Source organism: Schistocerca gregaria, chromosome 10, assembly GCF_023897955.1.
Source record: "Schistocerca gregaria isolate iqSchGreg1 chromosome 10, iqSchGreg1.2, whole genome shotgun sequence".
Taxonomy (NCBI): domain Eukaryota; kingdom Metazoa; phylum Arthropoda; class Insecta; order Orthoptera; family Acrididae; genus Schistocerca; species Schistocerca gregaria.
This window is the reverse complement of record NC_064929.1, coordinates 203,735,217-203,758,098: the sequence shown is the minus strand read 5'-3', so window position 1 is coordinate 203,758,098 and position 22,882 is coordinate 203,735,217. Positions and strand designations below refer to the sequence as shown.

Genomic DNA, 22,882 nt, shown 5'->3' with positions numbered 1-22,882 from the left:
TTATTATTAGGCAGACACTGAACGAGTATCTCAAAAAAGGTGAAGCTGGTCGAATGTTCACGTGTTACTGTTGAAAGTATCATGGATAAATTTATATTTAAAAGTGAAAGTAACTAACCAAAATTGTTTCATTTTTAATTAGTGAAAGTATCAAAGATAAAATCGTTCCAAATTAATTATTCAACCAACATGCATCTGGCTGCGTCTGTGAACTTGTTTCGTGCACTCCTCCATTTTTGCCACTAACGAAACATGTATTTGACTCAGCAATCAAGTTTAAGAGAATAATGACGTTTTTGCAGTGGCATTAAGATGGTACTGAAAAATTAACTTTTGGCCCTGATGTTTACTTAATAAAATTATATTTTCCCTTGTATAATGTCAGTTGTGCAAATGGCATAAAATTAGTTATTTGAAATAACTTTGCTCTGATAACTTTAGTTATACCAAAATCGATTACAAACCATGAATTGCACATATATATTGGATAGTGGTCTCATTTCCTTTGCGTTCTTTCATTGATGGGTATTTTAACTTTACTACTCATTTTCATATTCAATACACGCAAAGAATGTGGATTATCATTCAGGCTGTTAGATTTAAAAACAATGTTGACCTCTATTTATATATTCTTAAAATTTTAAGTCATATACAAAAACTACCATTTCCAACATTTTTGTAGCAGGAATCACTCTTACAAACTTTTTTTTTACAAAGCCCTTACTGCGTCAAACCTTGGACAAATGGACAAATACTAACTCTGAACATTAACTAACAAAAACCATTTTGAAATCATTGTATATCTTCTTTCATTTACGTTATAAAGTTTGCTCAGTGTAACTGTGCAGTGGCGAGTCCTACCTTAAAGCTGTCACCACACGTCTGCTTCCTCTGGGCACCTAGGTACGACTCACGAGTTTTTTACTGCACGCGCCAGGCTCTCTTAACCATCAAAGATCCTCCTACTCAAAGATATTATACTCATTCCACTCTGCGGTTGGCAACTACCGACTTTATTTTCTGGATAAACCCTGATCAGACCTTGGCACATACCTTTCACTGTCGTGAGCATCTACAAAAAGAGATAGGACAGTGAAACTACCACTAGGCGCTAAATGGTTGCACGTCCACGTCTGTTCACAGAACGTGAGGTTCGGGGGCCTGTCTGCTCTCTAACGTAGGATAAGTGGTGATCTGTGTCATCTCTGACGAGAGAGCACAGTCCTGGTGCACGAACAAAAGTTTTGGAGTACACCATTCATGGCACATCGTTGAACATGGAGCTGTGCAGCAGAGTACCGCTACGTATTCACATGCTGGTCCAACGAAATCGTGAGTTACGATTGCAGTGGACATGGGACCCTCGGCATTCGACCGCCGATCAATGGAAACATGCCGGTTCTTCGGGTTAATCACACTTTTGCTACACTAGGTCGCTGGTAGTTTCCGCATCTGCTCAGTTTTATAGCGCTTTCGTCCGGTCGCGTCTGACTATGGATGCACCGTGTATGGGTCAGGGAGGCCTTCGTATCTGAAGATTCTTAACGCAGTACACCGTGAGGGTATCAGGCTGGCCACTGGTGCCTTCCGTACCAGTCCCATCCCCAGCCTGTGTGCTGAGGCAGGGGAACCGCCGCTCGCCATCCGGCGGAAACTCCTCATGGTGCGACTGGTGTGTCATTTCCTTGCCTGTCCTACCTCCCCTGCGTACGCTACCGTTGCCCGACCGCCTATGGAACATCTCTTTTCCAGTCGTCCCAGGGCAACGAGACCATTTGGGATTCGTGCCAAGCATTTGCTTAAGTCCCTTGGTGTGGAGCGTGCGGCCCCCCCAACGACAAGGTTTTACTCGCCTGCCTCCCTGGTTGCTCCAGAGGGGCGCGTCCTTTTAGACTTCTCAGAGTACCGGAGGAGCTGCACTCCTGCGTTTGTTTTTACATCCTTCTTTTACGATATTTTAAACAGGCATCCCGACCATGTACCAGTATTTACGGGTGGCTCTAAACAGGAGGGACTCTGTTGGTTGTGCTGTTGTTTTCCCTGATCGAGTCATCAAGTTACGGCTTCCTGCGGCGTTTACCATCTTTGATACCGAATTGTTTGCGATCTTGCGTTCATTGGAGCAGATGAGATGTGTTCCCAGTCTTAAGTTTCTCATCTGTTCTGACTCTCTGAGTGCCGTTCAGACCATGCAACACTTTTACCGAGCGGATACGGTCGTCCAGAACATCCATGACGCCCTGCTCCATCTGCAACGGCAGAGGAAGGAGGTTTCTCTCTGCTGGGTGCCGGGGCACGTGGGTGTTAGGGGAAACGAAGTGGCGGATGTGGCTGCCAAAGATGCATGTTCCCTCCATCAAGTTTTTGAATGTGTCGTCCCCCTCCATAATGTAACCTCCCTTTTGCGTTTTCGTGTTATGCGTCATTGGGAAGAGGAGTGGCTGGCAGTCGGTGAAAATAAGCTGCGTCTGGTCAAGGCCACCACGCGGCCATGGCGTACGTCCCACCAGTCGTGCAGGCGAGATGAGGTTCTCCTCGCTCGCCTCCGCATCGGGAACAGTCCTTTAACGCATGGTTTTTTACTCCGGCGGGAGGACCCCCCAATCTGCAGTGCTTGTGGCGTCCAGATTACTGTCTTTTATTCTATGATCAGAGGGCGGTGGTTTCCTTGCCATCGGATTTGCCCTCTATTTTGCAAGTCGACGCAACGTCTGTGGTTTTGTGTCCTGTCCAATTTGTTGCCTCATATTTTAGGGAGAGGATTTTAATGTGCTGCTGGCTGACTGGCACACCCAGGTTTTAGATAAGAGGTTCGCCGGTCACGATTACCTACTTATTTCAGTTAGATTTCTGTTCTCTTTTCCTTGTGTTTCTTTTCCTTTTTTAGTGCGTTTCTTCTCCTCTTGTTTTGCCTCTGTATGTGAGGATTTGGCACTGCGTCAGGCCTGTGTCTTTTAGCCGTTCTCCTTGTTCGCTGTCCGCCTTCGTCCCTTCACCGAATGTGGGAGCAGGCTGGTGGGAGCAGTGTTACGCTACGGGAGACATTCTCCTGTGCTTGCATGGGACCTGCGGTAGTAATCGAATACACGCTGACAACTGCGAAGCACCTGCATCCCTTCATGCTTGATGTGTTTCCCGATGGTGATATCATCTCTCAGCAGTATGGTTGTCCGTGTTTCCGAGCCAGAAGCGTGCCACAGTGGTTCGAGGAGCATTATAGTGAACTCACGTTGATGTTTGAGCGAACAAATTGGCCTGATGGAAATCGTATGGAATCCATCAGAGTCGCTAACAGGCGCCATCACCGCCTACGCAAATCGGCGGCCCGTTATTTGTGCGAATTACGTGACGTGTGCGTAGACATCTAATTCCAACTATCTCCACAATCCTATCAACAATCTGTCGGATACCAGATACGCAATATCAATGATGGATCAGAAGGACAAACAAGCTATGAAACAGGTGGTCATAATATTTTGACCCATCAGTGTAAGTCCAACATAAGCGAAGTCTCAATACGTTTGCACCTACACAATGGTCTGTTGTATCACCTTTTGTGACTTGTATGAGATCTGAAAAGCCCTTTACCGATGTGTTTACTATCAAAACTATAATGTTCTTCGTCGCTTACTCCAGTGGCAAAATCTTCTGAAATAAGAGGTGAGTCAAATGAAAACCTTAAATGTTTTAAAAAAAATATTATTTATTGTGCAAAAGTGGTACAAGTTGTATCACTTTCCAACATAATTTCCCCCACGCTCAATGCAAGTCCTCCAGCGCTTACAAAGCTCATAAATTCCTTTAGAAAAAAATTCTTTTGGCAGTCCGCGGAACCACTCATACACCGCGTGGTGTACTTCTTCATCAGAACGGAACTTCATTCCTCCCATTGCGTCTTTGAGTGGTCCAGACATATGGAAATCACCTGGAGCAAGGTCTGGTGAGTATGGTGGATGAGGAAGACACTCAAAATGCAGGTCTGTGATTGTTACAACTGTTGTATGGGCAGTGTGGGGCCCTGCTTTGTCATGTTGCAAAAGGACACCTGCTGACAGCAATCCACGTCGCTTTCATTTGATTGCAGGCCGCAGATGATTATTTAGGAGATCTGTGTGTGATGCACTGGTGACAGTGGTCCCTCTAGGCATGTAATGCTCCAAAATGACGCCTCTTTCGTCCCAAAAGAGAATCAGCACAACTTTCCCTGCTGATGGTTCTGTTCGAAACTTCTTTGGTTTTGGTGATGAGGAATGGTGCCATTCCTTGCTCGCTCTCTTCGTTTCCGGTTGGTGGAAGTGAACCCAGGTTTCGTCCCCAGTAACGATTCTTGCAAGGAAGCCATCACCTTCTCGTTCGAATCGCCGAAGAAGTTCTTCACAAGCATCAACACGTCGCTCTCTCATTTCAGGAGTCGGCTGCCGTGGCACCCATCTTGCAGACACTTTGTAAAACTGGAGCACATCGTGCACCATGTGGTGTGCTGACCCATGACTAATATGTAAACATGCTGCAATGTCATTCAGTGTCACTCGGCTGTTTTCCTTCACTATGGCTTCAACTGCTGCAATGTTCTGTGGAGCCACAACTCGTTGTGCCTGACCTGGACGAGGAGCATCTTCCAGTGAAGTCACACCATTTGCGAACTTCCTACTCCATTCGTAGACTTGCTGCTGTGACAAATATGCATCACCGTAATGAACCTTCATCCGTCGGTGAATTTCATTACAGTTCACACCTACACTACGCAAAAACCGAATAACAGAACGCTGCTCTTCCCTGGTGCAAGTCGCAAGTGTGGCAGCCATCTTTATACTGACACTGCGACGGTATGCGTGCATCTGCAGTGTGCTGCCAACTACAGGCCATTCTGCACGCTTACCAACTTACAGGGTAAGGGCGCGAAATTTCGATTTGTTATTACAGATTTAAGGTTTTCATTTGACCCACCCTCGTATTACTCAGTTTATTTATACTCCTATAAAATGTGTTTTTATAATGGACTATTTTTCTTTCCTTGGCGATCCATTCTTTGGACTCGTCCATTTGCGTGTCGCCAAGGGGTGTCTGCCTGAGAAATTGCGTCCAACTTTTAAACTGTGCGTTCCGTACTCTTCTGCTGGCTTTGTGTAAACTTTACATCGACATGTGCGAACCCTTCTATGACGACTCACCATACCTGAAGGGGTTCTGCGTCCCCACCTGACGACAATGTTCGCCTCCTACCTCTGTATGGTACCACGAATTCTGATTTCAGTACTAAATTAAAACTGAAATATGTTATCATCTATAACTCTGATCACCATGTATTTTTCACCAAAGCCTCTTAAATAAGTGACCACACCCACACACCTTCTGCTCCAATCTCTTTCCCCTGTTACTCTTCTCTCACGCTTGCAGACAACTACTTCCACAATTATCAAGGTCAGTGGTTGCATATACAGAGTGCGTTCCATAAGTAATGCGACCAGCTTTTTTTCTGACGCAATGGTACACCACAGTGTGTTGTAACCGGCAGGGCTAAGTGGAGGGGGGGAGTCAGCTTCAAAACGCTGTTTGTCTCATTCGGCTGCGAGCTGCCAGAGAGTCAGGACGTGCGTTTCTGTCAACCCCGTTTTGAGTTTATGTAACACGGCACAATGGATCATTCTGTAGAGCAACGGTGCGCTATCAAATTTTGCGTTAAACTTGGGAAGTCCGCCACCGAAACGTTTCCATTACTTCAGCATGCCTTTGGGGCTGACTCCTCGTCCAAATCACAAGTTTTTCGATGGCACAAGTCGTTTATGGAGGGCCGAGAGGAGATCACCGACGAACATCGCAGTGGACGGTCATCAACCGCACGAGTCGACAAAAATGAGACGCGTGTGTGCGTCTGTTTGGACCATGACAGACGGCTGAGCCTTCAATTGATAGCACATAACATGTCAAAAATAAACGTTTTACGCATTGTGACCGAAGATTTGAACATGAGGAAGGTGTGTGCCAAACTCGTCCCAAAAGTGGTGACCGACGAACACAAGCACATGCGAGTACTTCGATGCCGAGAAATGTTGAAAATGTGTGAAAATGATCCTCATTTTTTAACCTGGTGATGATACGTGGATTTCTGAGTACGACCCTGAGACAAAAAGGTAGAGTTCAGAGTGGCACACCCCATCGTCGCCCCATCCCAAGAAGGCACGCATGACCAAGTCCAGGATCAAAACCGTCCTCATCGTCTTCTTTGGAGTCATAGGCCTTGTCCACCACGAATTCGTACCTACCGGGTCTACAGTGAACTCGGCTTTCTACTTGGAAGTGCCCAAAAGACTGAAAAGTAGGGTCTCGCGCTGCTGAAGAGACATCAAGGACACGTGGAAGATTCACCACGACAACACGCCGAGTCACAGCGCCTTCATTGTCGACGACTTCCTGGCCAGGACCAAGACCCCATTGGTTTCCCAGCCTGCCTACAATGCTGACCTGGCTCCCGCTGACTTTTTTTTGCTTCCTCGGTTAAAAGGAGTCATGAAGGGAAAACATTGGGACACCATTGAAAGCATCCAGGCGCATGTTACATCAGCTCTAAAGGACATTCCGGAAAAGGCATTCCAGGATGCCTTCCAGGCATGGAAACACCGCCTCCAGAACTCTATTGACGCAAGATGGTGCTATTTTGAAAATGTTCAATTATTTGTACGAATATATTCAATAAATGATTTTTTATGAATTTGGTCGCATTACTTATGGAGCGCACCTAGTATCATTGCCACATCTCAAACTGTGAGGGAGAGAGGAGGAAGTGCCGTACCATGAGGGGATCAACAGTACACTTGGGCGCTGCTGGTACAGACGAACATGCAGGTGTAAATGCGAACACAGACTGTCAGCTGACAATTGTATAGTAATACATAGCCACTATACCATTTGGATCTGGATATTACTTCAACATATATTATTCTAATATTGTGCGCAGTCATTCTTGTTTGGTAGATCCATTGTCAGATGGATGTTTTATAGTGGTAGAGACAATGTACAAAATATGGATGAAATTGCAGCAGCTTAGATGAGCTATTCTGCCTTTAATATCTTGTTACAGTGAGGTTGCTTAATCATAATGTTTTATTACATGTCTTCTTACATTCCATATTTTACATGATTTTTATTTTAAGATATTGTTATTCTTTTTAAGAAATAATGGGCGTTATTAACACTTTGTTTTCTTAACGTCTATATAAAGCACAACATTGACCTTTACTTTAAGTATATGTCACGACTACTTACTTTGGTAAGCAAACTTGACGACTCAGTGCCATGGTTAAACGGCTGCCTATATTTTAAGGTTATGTTTTGCACAATTCGTTTGCTGTCACAGGCTAAATATATTATGTAAACGTTTCTCAAAGAATGTTTTAAGTGTGTACTGTGTTCATTTGACCGTAGCGTGACGATCGTAATTTGTACAGAAACTTGTAGTCAGTACGCTAGATAAAATAGCGACTGTAGACTAGTATGATTTTTATGTCCTCTTCGCTTTGTCCGTCATGTATTACTTTGTGTCCAGAGTTAGTAGAATTTCTTCGCTTGGTCTACTTCGTAGTCCTCCATTTTAGTGTTAAATTTGTCGCTAATCTCATTTGTGCTTTCGCTCATTACTTTCATCGTTATAAGGTTTACTTTCAGTCCATATTCGGTGCTCATTAGACTGTTCATTCCACTCAACAGATCTTCACCTCCACTGGGACAACGTCGTCAGCAAATATTATCATTGATATCCTTTTATCCTGAGTTTTAATCCTATTGCTGGATCTTTCTTTCATTTCCGTCACTGTTTCTTCCATTCTTGTTGTTGCCTCTTTGTTCTGACACATGTTGTATGTTACCCATCTACGCCCACAGCTTACTCTTGATTTTCCCGAGTGTTTCGAACTTCTTGCACCATTTTACTTTGTCGATCGCTTTTTCTAGGTGGCCAGATCCTACGAAGATACCTTGATTTTCCTTAGTCATTGCTTCTACGAGGGTGAATCAAATGAAAACCTTAAATATTTTTTTAATATTATTTATTGTGCAGAAGTGATACAAAGCTGTATCACTTTCCAACATAATCTCCCCCACGTTCAATGCAAGTCCTCCAGCACTTACAAAGTGCATAAATTCCTTTAGAAAAAAATTCCTTTGGTAGTCCACACAACCACTCATACACCGCACGGCGTACCTCTTCATCAGAACGGAACTTCTCTCCTCCCATTGCGTCTTTGAGTGGTCTAGACATATGGAAATCACCTGGAGCAAGGTCTGGTGAGTATGGTGGATGAGGAAGACACTCAAAATGCAGGTCTATGATTGTTGCAACTGTAGTACTGGCAGTGTGGGGCCTTGCATTGTCATGTTGCAAAAGGAACACCTGATGACGGCAATCCACGTCGCTTTCATTTGATTGCAGGCCGCAGATGATTATTTAGGAGATCTGTGTATGATGCATTGGTAACAGTGGTCCCTCTAGGCATGTAATGCTCCAAAATGACGCCTCTTTCGTCCCAAAAGAGAATCAGCACAACTTTCCCTGCTGATGGTTCTATTCGAAACTTCTTTGGTTTTGGTGATGAAGAATGGCGCCATTCCTTGCTCGCTCTCTTTGTTTCCGGCTGGTGGAAATGAATCCAGGTTTCTTCCCCAGTAACGATTCTTGCAAGGAAGCCATCACCATCTCGTTCAAAGGGCCGAAGAAGTTCTGCACAAGCATCAACACGTCGCTCTCTCATTTCAGGAGTCAACTGTCGTGGCACCCATCTTGCAGACACTTTGTAAAACTGGAGCACATCATGCACCATGTGGTGTGCTGACCCATGACTAATATGTAAACATGCTGCAATGTCATTCAGTGTCACTCGGCGGTTTTCCTTCACTATGGCTTCAACAGCTGCAATGTTCTGTGGAGTCACAACTCATTGTACCTGACCTGGACGAGGACCATCTTCCACTCAAGTCACACCGTTTGCGAACTTCCTATTCCATTCGTACACTTTGAAGGATCCCCAACTCTCTTTGTGGTTCCCTTTTTTAGGTACTCCACGTCGACGTCTGCTCGTACATAAGTATCGTCGGTAGGTTTTCCGGCTTTACTTCCCGACGTGACAGCGACGACTCTCCGATGAGGTGCGGGCCTTGTGTTTTGATGTTACTGCGAGTCTTGTAATTATCGCTTTTATTTAGTAATTTGCCCGGCTATAACTCTCCCATTTTATGATTACGACAGCCTGCGCCACCTTTCGGAGGGAGTGGGGACGTCAAAGAGTCACTAAAGTTCATATTAAGCAGTCCGTAAAACACGTAAACGTTCGCTGCAGTTAGCGTTTTAGTTAATGCCTACGCTTTCCTCTAGATGGTGCTGACTTACTGCTGAATAGCTTAGGTTCCGTAAAACCTTCACTAATTAGTTCCAGGTAAATGAAATAAGTACAACACTCTTGAATTTCACTTTCACTCTATATTCAACGATTAGTATGGTGATGGATGATGGTCTGTTTAAAAGGTTCCTAGCCTGGAGGAATCTAAATAGTCCACAAATGACGATATGAACGCGTCCTACGACCAGATTCGCAACTAACGGCACAGGACACTTTCAGAAGTCCACACGTTAATATCTGAATAGCGGTACCACTGAATTCACTCGTATCAGCAGACGATTTAAGTTTCTGTCGTCTATATGTCCGTAAAGTTCCAATCTAGCACTAAAGTCCTAAGCTCCCCTTAATACTCCGTTGCTACGAACAGTCAGAAATCGTACAGTACATTACTTTTAATATCTGTAATATTCTAACAGTTTATAGTAAATCTTAACACGATAAAGTCCAATCTAATTATTGTCTCGGTGACTGACACGGGTTCTTCACCTGTTTAACGAAACAATCAAGGAAAAAAAGGCGGCAATAATGACCATCAGGCCTTTGTATAGGTTTTTCATCACAAGAGTTTAAAGTCACCGCCTTCTCCATGACGGAGCTTCCATGGTTTTGCTGTACTTAGACGTTAAACTACTTGCTGATATACTATAATTTTGATTTGCAATTACCGAACTCTTGACTCTACACGATTTTCCCCTTTAAAAATTCTATTCTTAATTATAAATTACTCTTTCTATAGCTTTTACCATTGTAAACTGAACCGAGATATTACAACTTGCTGCTGTGACAAACGTGCATCATGGTACTGAACCTTCATTCGTCGATGGATTTCAATAGGTTTCACACCTTCACTAGGCAAAAACCGAATAACAGAACGCTGTTGTTCCCTGGTGCAAGTCGCAAGTGGGGCAGCCATCTTTACACTGATACGGCGACGGTATGTGTACATCTGCACTATGCTGCCACCTACAGGCCATCCTGTACGCTGTTTGTAGCACGCTTGCCAACTTACGGGATAAGGGCGCGAAATTTGGATTTGTTATTACAAATTTAAGGTTTATCATTTGACTCACCCTCGTATTATCGAGCACAACGACAGGGATGCCCCTCTGGCCCCTTCACCTTTCCTAAATTCTAACTCATCTAACTGACCCTCTGTTTCCCATTCTCCTGTACATTATTCTTGTCAGCCACTCAGGTGCCCGTGCTTGCTAAGCAGGCTGTGTGGAATTTATCACGTTTATCTATTCTTACTATCTTCAGAATTGTGTAAATTCTATTTTTCCGAAAGTTTGATGGTACATCTTCAGACGCATTAATTGTAAAACCAACGTGAGTAGTCATTTGGTTCTCAGTGCCCCTCACCCCTCCCAATTACTTTAAAAATTCCGAAGGAATGTGATGTATCCCCTCCGCCTTATTTGATTGCACCCATTCCAAGGTTCTGTTTAACTCCCACTCTAACACTGCATCCTCTCTGCCTTCCACATTGACCTCTATTTCTTCTTCTATCACATTATCAGACAATTCCTCCCCTTGGCAGAGACGTTCGATGTCCACCTTCCAGTTTCTACTGCCTCCTATTTGCTTAACAGTAACATTCCTCTCGCACTCTTAATTTTGACGACCCTGTTTGCAATTTCAGTGAAATTTATTTTGCTTCGCTCTATGATGGCTCAATCCCTGTGACGACCATACCTCTTTCAGTTTTTCCTGTGCTTGGCTCCCCTGGACTGCCTATTTATTTCATTCCTAAGTGATTTTTATTGCTCTATTTCTGCACTTTCCTGAATATTTTTCTACTATCCTTCTTTGTTGATCAACTGAAGTATTTTAGTGACAGTAAGAAGAACATTGCTTTGCGATAGCTGCAATCAACAACAAAGAAAGGCAGCTGGAGGGTTGTGATGGCTTTCATCTCCACAAGAAATGTCCGTTTCGGAATATGACTAGAGTGGTCCCTGTTTGCAAGTCTTTACTGATACAGCTATCCATAGTGTTCTATCCTCTGTGAGTATCTTCATCTCTTTTTAACGACTGCAGCCTGCATCGTCTGAATCTGCTTACTGTATGTTCCGGTCTTGGTCTGCCTCTACAGCTTTTATCCCCCACACTTCCCTTCATTACAAAATTGATGATTCATTCATGCTTCAGAATACATCTTATCAACTGATCGCTTCTTTAGGTAAAGTTGTGTCACAAACTTCTTTTCTCCCCAATTCAGCTCACTAGTACCTCATAACTCACTCATTCTACAGTGAGCATTCAGCAGTGGCATCACCTTTCAAAAGCCTCTACTCTCTTCTTGACTTTACTGCCTATCTCCCACATTTCACTTCCGTACAAGACAACACTCCAGACAAATAAGTCCAGAAAAGACGTACTAACGTTTGAATTTATCTGATGTAATTAAATATTCCTAGAGGCAGATGAATCTCAACATCATCTAGGACAATAATAAAAGATGAAGAAATTAATTATATTTGTGCTATTCCTGGGACTTGAAGCTAGGTCTCCTTCATACTAGGCAGACGTGCTAGCTACCACAACACCGTAACAGTATCGGTAACACACCTGCACGGATTATCCTAGTCCAGTGGCATCCCTAGCACAAACTTCAATTAACACCTTCAGCCTATTTTCTCTTTCTTACATAGTCAGTATTGCCAAAGCACTCTAGCATTAGAATAGCACCACAGCTTTGATGTAATGGGGAAATCCTGTCCGTACCTCAGCAAAACTGACGATTTAAGAAGTGGAAAACAGGCTAAAGTCGTCGACTGAAACTTGTGTTAGGGAGGGCACTGGAACAGTGTGTAGTCCATGAAGACATGTTACATGTACTGCTACAGTAGTGTTATGGCTAGCCCCATCTGCCTAGTAAGCACAAGACTTAGGCTCAAGTCCTGGCCATAACACAGATTTTAATTCATTTCTTCAGCTTCTCTCATTATCATAGATAAATTTGCGACTCATATGTCTCAGGCAACACTTAGTTATATCAGATCTATAGATCACCTATGCCTGAGGTGCAGGCTGGATTTAACCATTACTGCAAAGATGTAGTGCTATTTGAGTTCAAATTTATTTTCTATGTTAAAAGATTTCTTTTTTTTTAGATAAGATTCACTTGCTGTTCTCAGACGGCATTGTATACAGCGTGTAACGAAATGGTATGGCCAAACTTCCAGGAAACATTACTCACGTAGAGGAATAAAATACGATATATGGACATGTGTCTGGAAATGCTTTATTTCCATGTTAGAGGTCATTTTCTGTAATCATTCACATACACATCATTCATAGGAAACACACGGAAATAAAACGTACCAGCATTACATGAAATGTTTTTCTTGCATGAAATCTTCAAAATACCCATTTGGCTACCTTTTCTTAGGGTGTACAGTCAGTGATCATGCTTAGGTTCACAGTCAGTTTATGTTGTTCCAATTGAAGGGAGGTAATGTTGACATGTGGCTCACTTCACTGCCTGTGTTGACATGGGATTGACTCCAGTTGCTCTACTAGCATAAAGCACATGGGACTCAACAGTTTTATGTTCGTCTCGGACTTGGTTTCTAGTACAGTGCAATTGAAGTGTACTGAGTGTGTGGTCTGAGGTTTTCCCGGCGTACAGAAATCTTGAAAATTTCTCGGGTATTCGGCCGGGTAGTGTCGTCCAAAGGCGCGATATTTCGGCAAGCCGACTTCTTGCCATCTTCAGGCGTTCTTGGTACCTGATTCATCTCTGATGGATGATGGATGCCGAGTTTATGTAATCTCCGCTTCTCTCCCGCAGCCTCCGTCTGGGCGCTTCCGAGTGGTCTGCGGCCGGTGGTGGGGGAAGGGTGATGCTGGGTTGTGGAGGAAGGACGGCGCTGGATGGTGGGGGAAGGGCGGCGCTGGGTGGTGGAGGAAGCGTGGCGCCCCACGCCCCACTCAGAAAATATAATGTCAAGTGGGTGTTTTTCCCTCCATCCAAAACGAAAACAATATCAGGATCAGTCAAGGACGACTTAGGACTCCAGAAACCGGGAGTTTACAGCATCCCTTGCCAGTGCGGGAAAATGTATATAGGCCAGACCATCTGGATGGTACACGACAGATGTAGTGAACATAAACGCCACACAGACAACGCACAGCTGACCAAGTCCGCTGTGGCACAGAACTGCATCTCACTTGGACATGACATGAACTACAATGGCACAAAGGTGTTACAGCAATCGAATACCTTCTGGGACTGCATCCTCAGATAGACAGTGGAGATCTGGCTGTATGATGAACTAAGCAAAGCCTGGGATCCAGCTTTGAGTATGATTAAAACACAACAACAGTCTACACGGAGAACCACTTCTGTCAGGACACCTGAAGAAGAAGAAGCATTGTCACCACAACTTCAGAGTTCCGCAAGCGGCTGTCGCCATAGAAGGACTGCGGCCCACGATCTGTCGCGGGGCGCCGCCCTTCCCCCACCACCGGCCGCGGACTACTCGGAAGCGCCCAGGCGGATGCTGCGGGAGAGGGGTGGAGATTATATGAAGTCGCCATCCATCAGAGACCAATCAGACACCAAGAACGCCTGAAGATGGCAAGAAGTCGGCTTGCCGAAATATCGCGCCTTTTGGACGACGCTACCCGGCTGAATAACCGAGAAATTTTTCAAGAAGAGTACTCAGATGCGGAGTTGCCTGGTGCCCATTTGCTGTATTCATTAGTAGATGATAATGACCATGGCACTCAACTTTTGTATCAGGAAAGATTTTCAGAACGATGGTGCCCAGACGGGAGGAAGATAGAAGCAATTGATCGTCGTCCGAGGGAGCATGGGACCTTTAAGCCCGATAATCGCGACGCGACTGGGGGGTTGCCTAAAAGGACGAGGACACCTCAACTGGATGACGAACTTCTTCATGCAGTTGACGACAACCCATAGTGTCCAAGCAAGAAATTTATATGAAACAAATAATGTTGACCATATGGGTGTCTGGAGAGTTCTGCATGAGAACCAAATGTATCTGTATGAATATGGTGCTCGAAAGAACAGACACCATTAGTGATCTGGAGCTCTCGCAGAATGAAATTACAGTGACATCCAGACCTTTTTAGCTGCTTTCAGGCGTTGATAAATATCAGTGGGGACAGCTGGAAATCTGTGCCCCGACTGGGACTTGAACCCGGGATCTTCTGCTTACATGGCAGACGCGCTGTCTGACTGAGCCAACGAGGACACAGAGGATAATGGGCAGGGGCACTATGGATGTAGTGTGTGGACAATAAGTAGGAATGTAGGTCTCATGGGGAGCTTGCCAGAGGTAAGTCCCTGCAGTGGCACTATCCTCTGTGTCCTCAATGGCTCAATCAGACAGAGTGTCTGCCACGTAAGCAGGATATCCCGGGTTCGAGTCCCCTTTGAGGCACACATTTCCAGCTGTCCCCGTTGATATTTATCAGCCGGCCGGTGTGGGCGAGCGGTTCTAGGCGCGTCAGTCTGGAACCGCGCGACCGCTACAGTCGCAGGTTCGAATCCTACCTCGGGCATGGATGTGTGTGATGTGCTTAGGTTAGTTAGGTTTAAGTAGTTCTAAGTTCTAGGGGACTGATGACCTCAGGTGTTACGTCCCATAGTGCTCAGAGCCATTTGAACCATTTTTTCGATATTTATCAACGCCTGTAAGCAGCTACAAAGGTCTGGATTTCACTGTAATTTGAACTGTATCTGTACCATTTACAACGTGTGTAGATACCATCAGTAGATTTACGTGCACTTCCGCGAATAGCTCATTCAACAATGGGTCAGCTCTCAATTTCGTACTAGTGTAGTGTTCACAGATGGGGCTTCATTTCACCATGATCAGATTATAAATTTTCACAATTAGCATATATCGATTGCCGAGAATACTCAAGAAATTGTGGGATCACGTCACCAAAATAGATTTTCTGTCGACGTTCTTCCACCCACACTGAACAGAAAACTTGCCATGTTTTCTTAGAGAATAGTCTACCCGCTCTGCTAGAACAATTGCCTGAGTGCGACAAAACATATGCTTTATGCAAGCATGAGCTCCACCTCGTTTCATTGTCAACGTTTGTAGGCTTCTAAATAACAGATTCATTGACAGGTGTATAGGCAGAGGCGGATCAGTTCCCTGGTGCTCATGCTGTCCCCCCCCCCCCCCCCCCAAAAATGGACTACACTTTTATTTGTTGGGACATTTGAGGGCTCCTGTGTACGGAAGCATGGCACAAGGTGTATAGAATCTTTGTTCCCATATTGTGGAAGGCTGTGAAATATGTGATTCTCCACGGATACATCAACCAATCAGGGATTGAATGCAATCATGGGTTGAAGCATGTATCCTCGGTAACGAAGTACATTTATAAAGTTTCATTTAGGAAAGTGTTACCTACTGTGCTGATACGTTTTGTCCTCAGTGTTCCCCATAATTAACGATTATGAAGAGGTGCAGGAAATGAGCGTTTCTGGACCCAAGTCTGTATAACGTGTGAGGAGTGATTCCCGCAAGTTTGGCCACCTCTTTCGGTTACAACGTGCAATTCGTCTTGTTACATCGTCCGTTACAGTCTAAGACAAAGAAAAGACGCACCGCGAACGAATTATCCAAATGGAACGGAAATCGGTACGTCTTATGGGCATGCACAGACGGACAAATGAGTACAGTTTCAGAAAAATTGAATCATTTATTCAGGAGAAAGAACTTCAAAAATTGCACAACTTAGTGTGTTGGTCCTCCTCTGGTCCATATACAAGCAGTTATTCGGCTTGACCTTGACTGACAGATGTGTTGCATGTCCTCTTGAGGCATATTGTGCCAAATTTTGTCCAACTGGTGCGTTATATAATCAAAATGCCGAGCTTATTGGAGGGCCGTGTCCATAAAGTTCCAAACGTTCTCAACTGGCGACCTTCCGGGCCAAGGTAGTGTTCGGCAGCTCGAGTAAAAACTAGCTCTCATCTTGTGTGGGCGGGCATTACCTTGCTGAAATGGTAGCCCAGGATGGCTTGCCATGAAGGGCAACAAATTAGGGCGTGGTACTTCGTCGACGTACTGCTCTGCTGTGAGGGTGCGATGAATGACAACCAAAGGGGTCCTGCCGTGCAAAGTAATGGGACCTGAGACCATCACTCATAGCTGTCAGACCGAACAGCAGACGACACGCCGGTCGGTATTGCACTACTGCCCAGATTGTCTCCAAATACATTTTTGGCGTGGAATCTCATTGAGTAGATGAGAATTGTCTTCACTGATGAGGCACACTTCGAACTGAGCCCCAATGACCAGCAAATATGTCTCTGGCGACGCCTCGGACAGTGGGGGGATACCAACCTTACTATCGCCTGCTATATGGCCCGACAACCAGGAGTTGATGATGACGATATTTGGTTTGTGGGGCACTCAACTGCGTGGTCATCAGCGCCAGTACAAAGTCCCAATTTTTGCACAGTCCAGTTTCTACGCAGTCCAATCTAGTCACTGTCACGAATGATGATGATGATGATGATGATGGTGATGATGATGATGATGATGAAATGATGAGGACAACACAAACACACAGTCCCTGGGCAGAGAAAATCCCCATCCTGGCTGAGAATCGAATCCAGGACTCCACCATCTAGAGGTGGCAACACTAGCCACTAGACCATGAACTGCAGGATCACACACAACCAGGAGTGATGGCCTGGATTGCCAAATTCTTTTCGTAGCACGACCACTTTGGTTGTCGTCTTTGGCATCCTTACACAACAGTGATGCATCAACAACATTCTGTAGCCCGTTTTGTCACCCTTGAAGACAAGCCATCCTGTGCTTAGATTTCAGCAAGACGACGCCCACTCGCACACAGCGAGAGGGTCTATTGCCTGTCTTCGTCCTTTCCAAATACGTTGGCCAGCAAGGTCACTGGACCTGCCCCAGCTGAGAAAGCTTGGAGTATTATGGGCAGGGCCCAGCAGCAGTCTTGGGGTTTTGAGGATTTAATATGCAAAGTATACAGAATTTGGCATGATATCCCTCAAGACATCTAACAGCTCTGCCAATCAGGACCAGAGGTGGACCAACGTAATATTGACTTGCTCAGTTTCCCTTTTGAAAAAAATCATTTAATTTTTGTTATACAGTGCAGTTTCGTCCTCTTATATGTGAGGAACGTTTCCTGTACATTTGGCCATCCCTTGTATTTCCTCTCTTTAGTTGTTGCTTTGTCAAGTATTTTGCTGTGTATAAAGGCAAACAATAGACAAAAAGTGAAATGCCATGGTAAATAGTACATTATTGCTCACCACATTCCAATGTCCAGAACTATTAGTTACTAGTGTTACACTTGCATTATGGTGTCTGAAGTAGTGTTACTGTATCCTTTCAAGAAACGTGCTGCTGCCGAGCCGGCTGTTGTGGCCGAACGGTTCTAGGCGCCTCAGTCTGGAACCGCGCGACCGCTACAGTCGCAGGTTCGAATCCTGCCTCGGGCATGGATGTATGTCATGTCCTTGGGTTAGTTAAGTTTAAGTAGTTCTACGTTCTAGGGGACTGATGACCTCAGATGTTAAGTCCCATAGTGCTCAGAGCCATTTGAACCCTTTGCTGATGGCGAGCTTGTTTGTCTCAACAGCTGGCTGACGATAACAACCCTGCGCTAAGGCCCGTGGTGTCACACCTGCAACAACTGCAGGAGGTGGACTCCGAGGTGCAGCCACAGATGTCTATGTCTACCGCAAAACTGGTTCCTGAAGAGCGGGGCAGCCTGCTGGTGTACAATGGGTCGCTCACCACGCCACCGTGCTCGGAGACCGTCACCTGGATCATCTTCCGTCAGCCGATCACCGTCTCTTCCAATCAGGTACTGCAGCATGTGTGGGATCGCCAAGACTGTTAGCCGAACGTGTCAGGTCACGACAGGAGGCACAGTGGGGAGGTGCGTGTAGACTGAGTTTTTTCCATCCAGGTTGCAGGGGAACAGTAGCACAACCATAGACAGTATTTTTATTCATTCTTCATCTCTAGATGGGCATTCTGTTAGTGAATGGGTGAATTGCCTGTCAGGCCATGATGTACAAATTTTAACACTAAAAGGCTTTTGTACTCAAACAAATGTCACAGATAATTACAAACAATGTAGGAAAGCTAACCCAACAGCAATAGAGAGCTTTCTGGGAGTTTTCCATTAGAATGTTCTAAACGGGGTACTAGCAGTAATAGGCAGCCTGGGTGGCTGACTAGAGGGAAAAGGATATCATGTAGAACAAAGCGGGAACTACACCAAAACGTTAGAAGTAGCCCATTACAAGCAGTACTGTAAGGTGCTCAAAATGTTATTAGGAAAGCCAAAAACATGTAGTACGCTAACAGAATAGCTACTTCACAGGATAAAATTAAAACCAAATGGTAAGTTGTGAAGGAAGTGTCTGGTCAGCAGCACAAGGTCGACGATATAAAGTCAGTTTGTAGTAACAATATTTCTGTTACTGATAAATCAGATATATGTAAATCATTTAAACAATCATTTCCTGAGCATTGCTGGTGAATTAAATAAAAATTTAGTTTATACGGGGAATCGTATAACTCTGTTGGCAAATGCCTTTTCGAGATTGATGTTTGAAATACTCCTCTGTGATACAGAAAAGGGGGAGATTGGGTCAATAATTAAATCACTGAAGACTAAAGACACTCATGGATATGGTGGAGTGCCCAACAGTACTGTGCTGCACATGTTAGCGCTGTATTTAGCCATATTTGTAATTGTTCCATTGGGAATGGTCAGTTTCCTGAACAATTAAAGTACTCAGTAGTAAAGCCGCTTTATAGAAAGGGAGAAAGGGATAATATAGATAATCTTAGACCCATTTCTATGCCACCAGTGTTTGCAAAAGTTATTGAAAAGGCTGTGTATGTGAGGATAATTGATCATTTTATGTCACACGATTTGCTATCAAAAGTTACTGTTCGGCTTTAGAAGTCGTTTAACAACGGAAAATACTATATTATCTTTTCTCTGTGAGGTACTGCATGGGCTACACCAAAGGTTTCGAACGTTTGGCATATTTTTTTAAATTTAACTAAGGCATTTGATTGTGTTGATCACAAAATATTGCTCCATAAGTTCGACCATTACGGAATATGGGGAGTAGCTCACAAAAAATATTTCTGTTTGCTGATGACCCTAGCTTGATAGTAATGGATGTTTTGTGCAACACTGGCTCTGATTCAAATAGTGCAGTTCATGACGTAAGTTCATGGCTTGTAGAAAATAAACTAACGCTAAATCACAGTAAGACTCAGTTTTTACTATTTGTAACACACAATTCAACAAAACCTGACGTTTTAAGTTCACAGGATGAGCATATGATTAGTGAAACTGAACAGTTCAAATTTCTAGGTGTTGAGATAGATAGTAAACTGTCGTAGAAACTCCACGTTCAGGATTTTCTTCAAAGACTTAATGCTGCCATTTTTACTATTCGAACGGTATCTGAAGTAAGTGATCGTTCGACATGAAAATTAGTCTAATTCACTTATTTTCATTCGCTTATGTCGTGTGGTATTATATTTTTGGGTAGCTCTTCCCATTCTCAAAGGCTATTTTCGGCTCATAAGTGGGCGGTTCGGGTAATAAGTGGTGCAAGTTCGCGAACCTCTTGTCGACCCCTGTTCAAGAGTCTGGGTATTTTGACATGGGCTCTCAAAATATATATCCCTTATTCTCATTTCCTGTTAACCCCTTCTCAGTAATCTAGATATTCTGACATTGGCATCTCCAATATATATATTCTTTACTGTCGTTTCTTGTTAACAGTGTCAGCTTATTCGCAAGAGTTAGCAGCTTTCAGTGAGTTAATACTTGGCAGAAATCCAACCTGCATTTGGATCCGACTTGCTTGACTCTTGTGCAGAAGGGTGTGCAGTATCCTGCTGCATCTATTTTCAATAAACTACCACAAGAATTCAAAAATCTTAGCAGTAATCCACGCACTTTCAAATCGAAACTGATGAGTCTCCTCATGGATCACTCCTTATATTCTGTTGAGGAGTTCCTTGAAAAATTAAAGCTGATTCCTAAGTTGTATTATTGATCGCGTTTACTGAAACTTATGGCTTGACTTTTTTGGGTTTATAAACATTTTATTCTATCTGTTATTAATTTTATGTTGTAATTTCATGTACTGACACTTTCTATGACCTTGGAGATTCGCTCCTGAATTTGGTCCTATGGAACTAGATGTGTAAATAAATAAATACATAAACACTTTACTTTTAGGCCTACTGGCACAATTAAACTTCTTTTACTGGATAATGTTAAGTAGAAATTGATAACTGGACGATCATGCATGAATCTACTACTACCAATGTCCAAAAAAATAACTGAAGAAGTAGCTGAAAACTAGAAACATGGATCTGAAAACATATGGGATGACAGCATAATGAATTGGAAGTGCATGTATCCATTAACAATCAGCTGAAAAACATCATCTCAGGAGACATCGGATGTTGCATATGGAGGAGGGGGCACAAATAAGGTGATGTGGTAAAGAATTAAATGTGTATGCATCTTCCAGTACCAATCTTCAAAACCTCACCATAGAAGAAGCTGAATACTGGCATTAGAGGTATAAAAACGTATTGGATGTCAGGGTAATGAACTGTAAGTGCATACCTTAAAACATGGCCTCAGGAAGAGCCAGAAGTGGCGCATGGAGGAGTGGCCACAGATGGGGTGTAATGATGAAGTATTTAAAGTACGTGCTTTCACTGCTATCCATACTAGAAAGCCACACTAGGAGAGGCTGGCAGTCACATATGGGGTTAGGGACACACATGGAATGATGGGGTAAGGAACTGGAAGAAATGTATCCACTACTGCTCATTGTAAAAGCATTAGATCAGGAGAAATTGATAGCAGCATATGGGAATGGATGTTTGCATGGGATGATGAAGAGAAGAATTGGATGTTCCTGTGTCCACTGCTACTCACCTTGAAACTGTCACTTCGAGAGATGCCAGAAGCTTCATACGTGAATGGGGACACACAGGGGTGACATGGTTAAGAACTGGAAGTGTGTATGATCATTATTACTCATCTTAAAGTTTTGATCACAGGAGAGGCTAGAAGCTACATAGGATGGCGGGATCAAGAGTTGGAAGTGCATGTGTCAAAAGGATAAATTAGAAGATGCAAATGGGATGACAGTCTGAAGAATTGGAAGTGCATGCATCCACTACTAACCATTTTAGAGAAATCACCTCAGAAGAAGGCAGAAGCATCATAGGAGAATGCTTAGGAGGATGAGGTAAAGAACTGGAAGCGCATGCATCCACTTCTGATCTCCAGTACATCACCATAGGAGAAGCTGACAACTGGAAATTGGGATCTGAAAACACGTGACTTGACAGAGTAATGAACTGTAAGTAAATGCATCCACTACTAACCACCTTAAAAGATCTTTGAAACTGTCTGCAGATGTTGTTGTCTATAACGAGATCACAATGCTTGAAGAATGTAGCAAAATAAAGGCTCACTTGAAGAACTTCTCCTATCAAACACTGTCTACTTTAGTCACCTAGGATATAACTCAGACAAAAGCAAGTGAACTCACTGCTGTTAGATTTCGTTTGAAGTTCCCATTTATAAACATACTGAAACATTACACTTATATCTTCTATTAACGTGTCTTCAGTGACCATGATTTGTTTGTGCTGTGCTGCTACAACCTAATAATCAGCTTAACCAAACTTCCTGTACTGAGTGGGTGGCATATCTGCAATACAAAAGCAAAATAGCAGTGGCGCTAGGACTCAGCCTTGGGGTAATCCATTGTTGAGGGTTTTCTGGTTACTAATGGTATAGCCTAAGGGTACCTGGCATGGTCTATCAGCCAACATACTGTTAAGAAGCTTTATTATTCTTCTGCAAACATTACATGGAGCAGATGATACACAACACCCTGTCTCCACATGGTATAGTAAGCTGAAGACAGCTGAATAAATACAGCACAGGTCATTAGTTGTTTCTGGAATCCAACTTCTGCGTAGATTGTAAATGAAAGTACCTGATTTACACAGCTACTGTTCGGTCAGAATCCGGAATGTTTGACAGGCATCGTTCAAAGTATCTCCATATGTATCCTGTTATACAGCAGTCTCTGAAGTAATTTGCACATATAACTGGTAGTGTCAGTCTATGACTATAGCTTCTAGTAAAGGTCTCGCTCTTCCAACAAACAGATTTTTTGTGGAGATTTTTAAAACCATAATACCTCAACCTCTTTTTTTTGGCTAGAAGCAGTTTGATGCATACTCCAATAGTACACCACGCGATTTTTGAATATCCCTGCAAAGTGTTTGCGAGGAGTATACATAATTTTTAATCTAGGTGAATTTCGAATTCCCCCATAATTTTTCACTATTATTTAAACAATATGTTTGACGCTTTCATTTTCAAATTACCTTTCCACTTTAACCCAAGTAACGTGGCCTGTGACTATA

At 43.7% G+C, this 22,882-nt stretch overlaps 1 protein-coding gene across 4 annotated transcripts in view; it reads left to right on the top strand.

The window, feature by feature from the left end:
• LOC126293649 (carbonic anhydrase 1-like) overlaps positions 1–22,882 on the top strand; it is a 133,913-nt gene that overhangs the window by 83,967 nt on the left and 27,064 nt on the right. For all 4 annotated transcript variants that reach the window (XM_049986930.1, XM_049986928.1, XM_049986931.1 and 1 more), the window contains one exon: positions 18,015–18,242. In XM_049986930.1, coding sequence (XP_049842887.1) covers positions 18,015–18,242 — 228 coding nt within the window. The remainder of the gene's footprint in view (positions 1–18,014; positions 18,243–22,882) is intronic.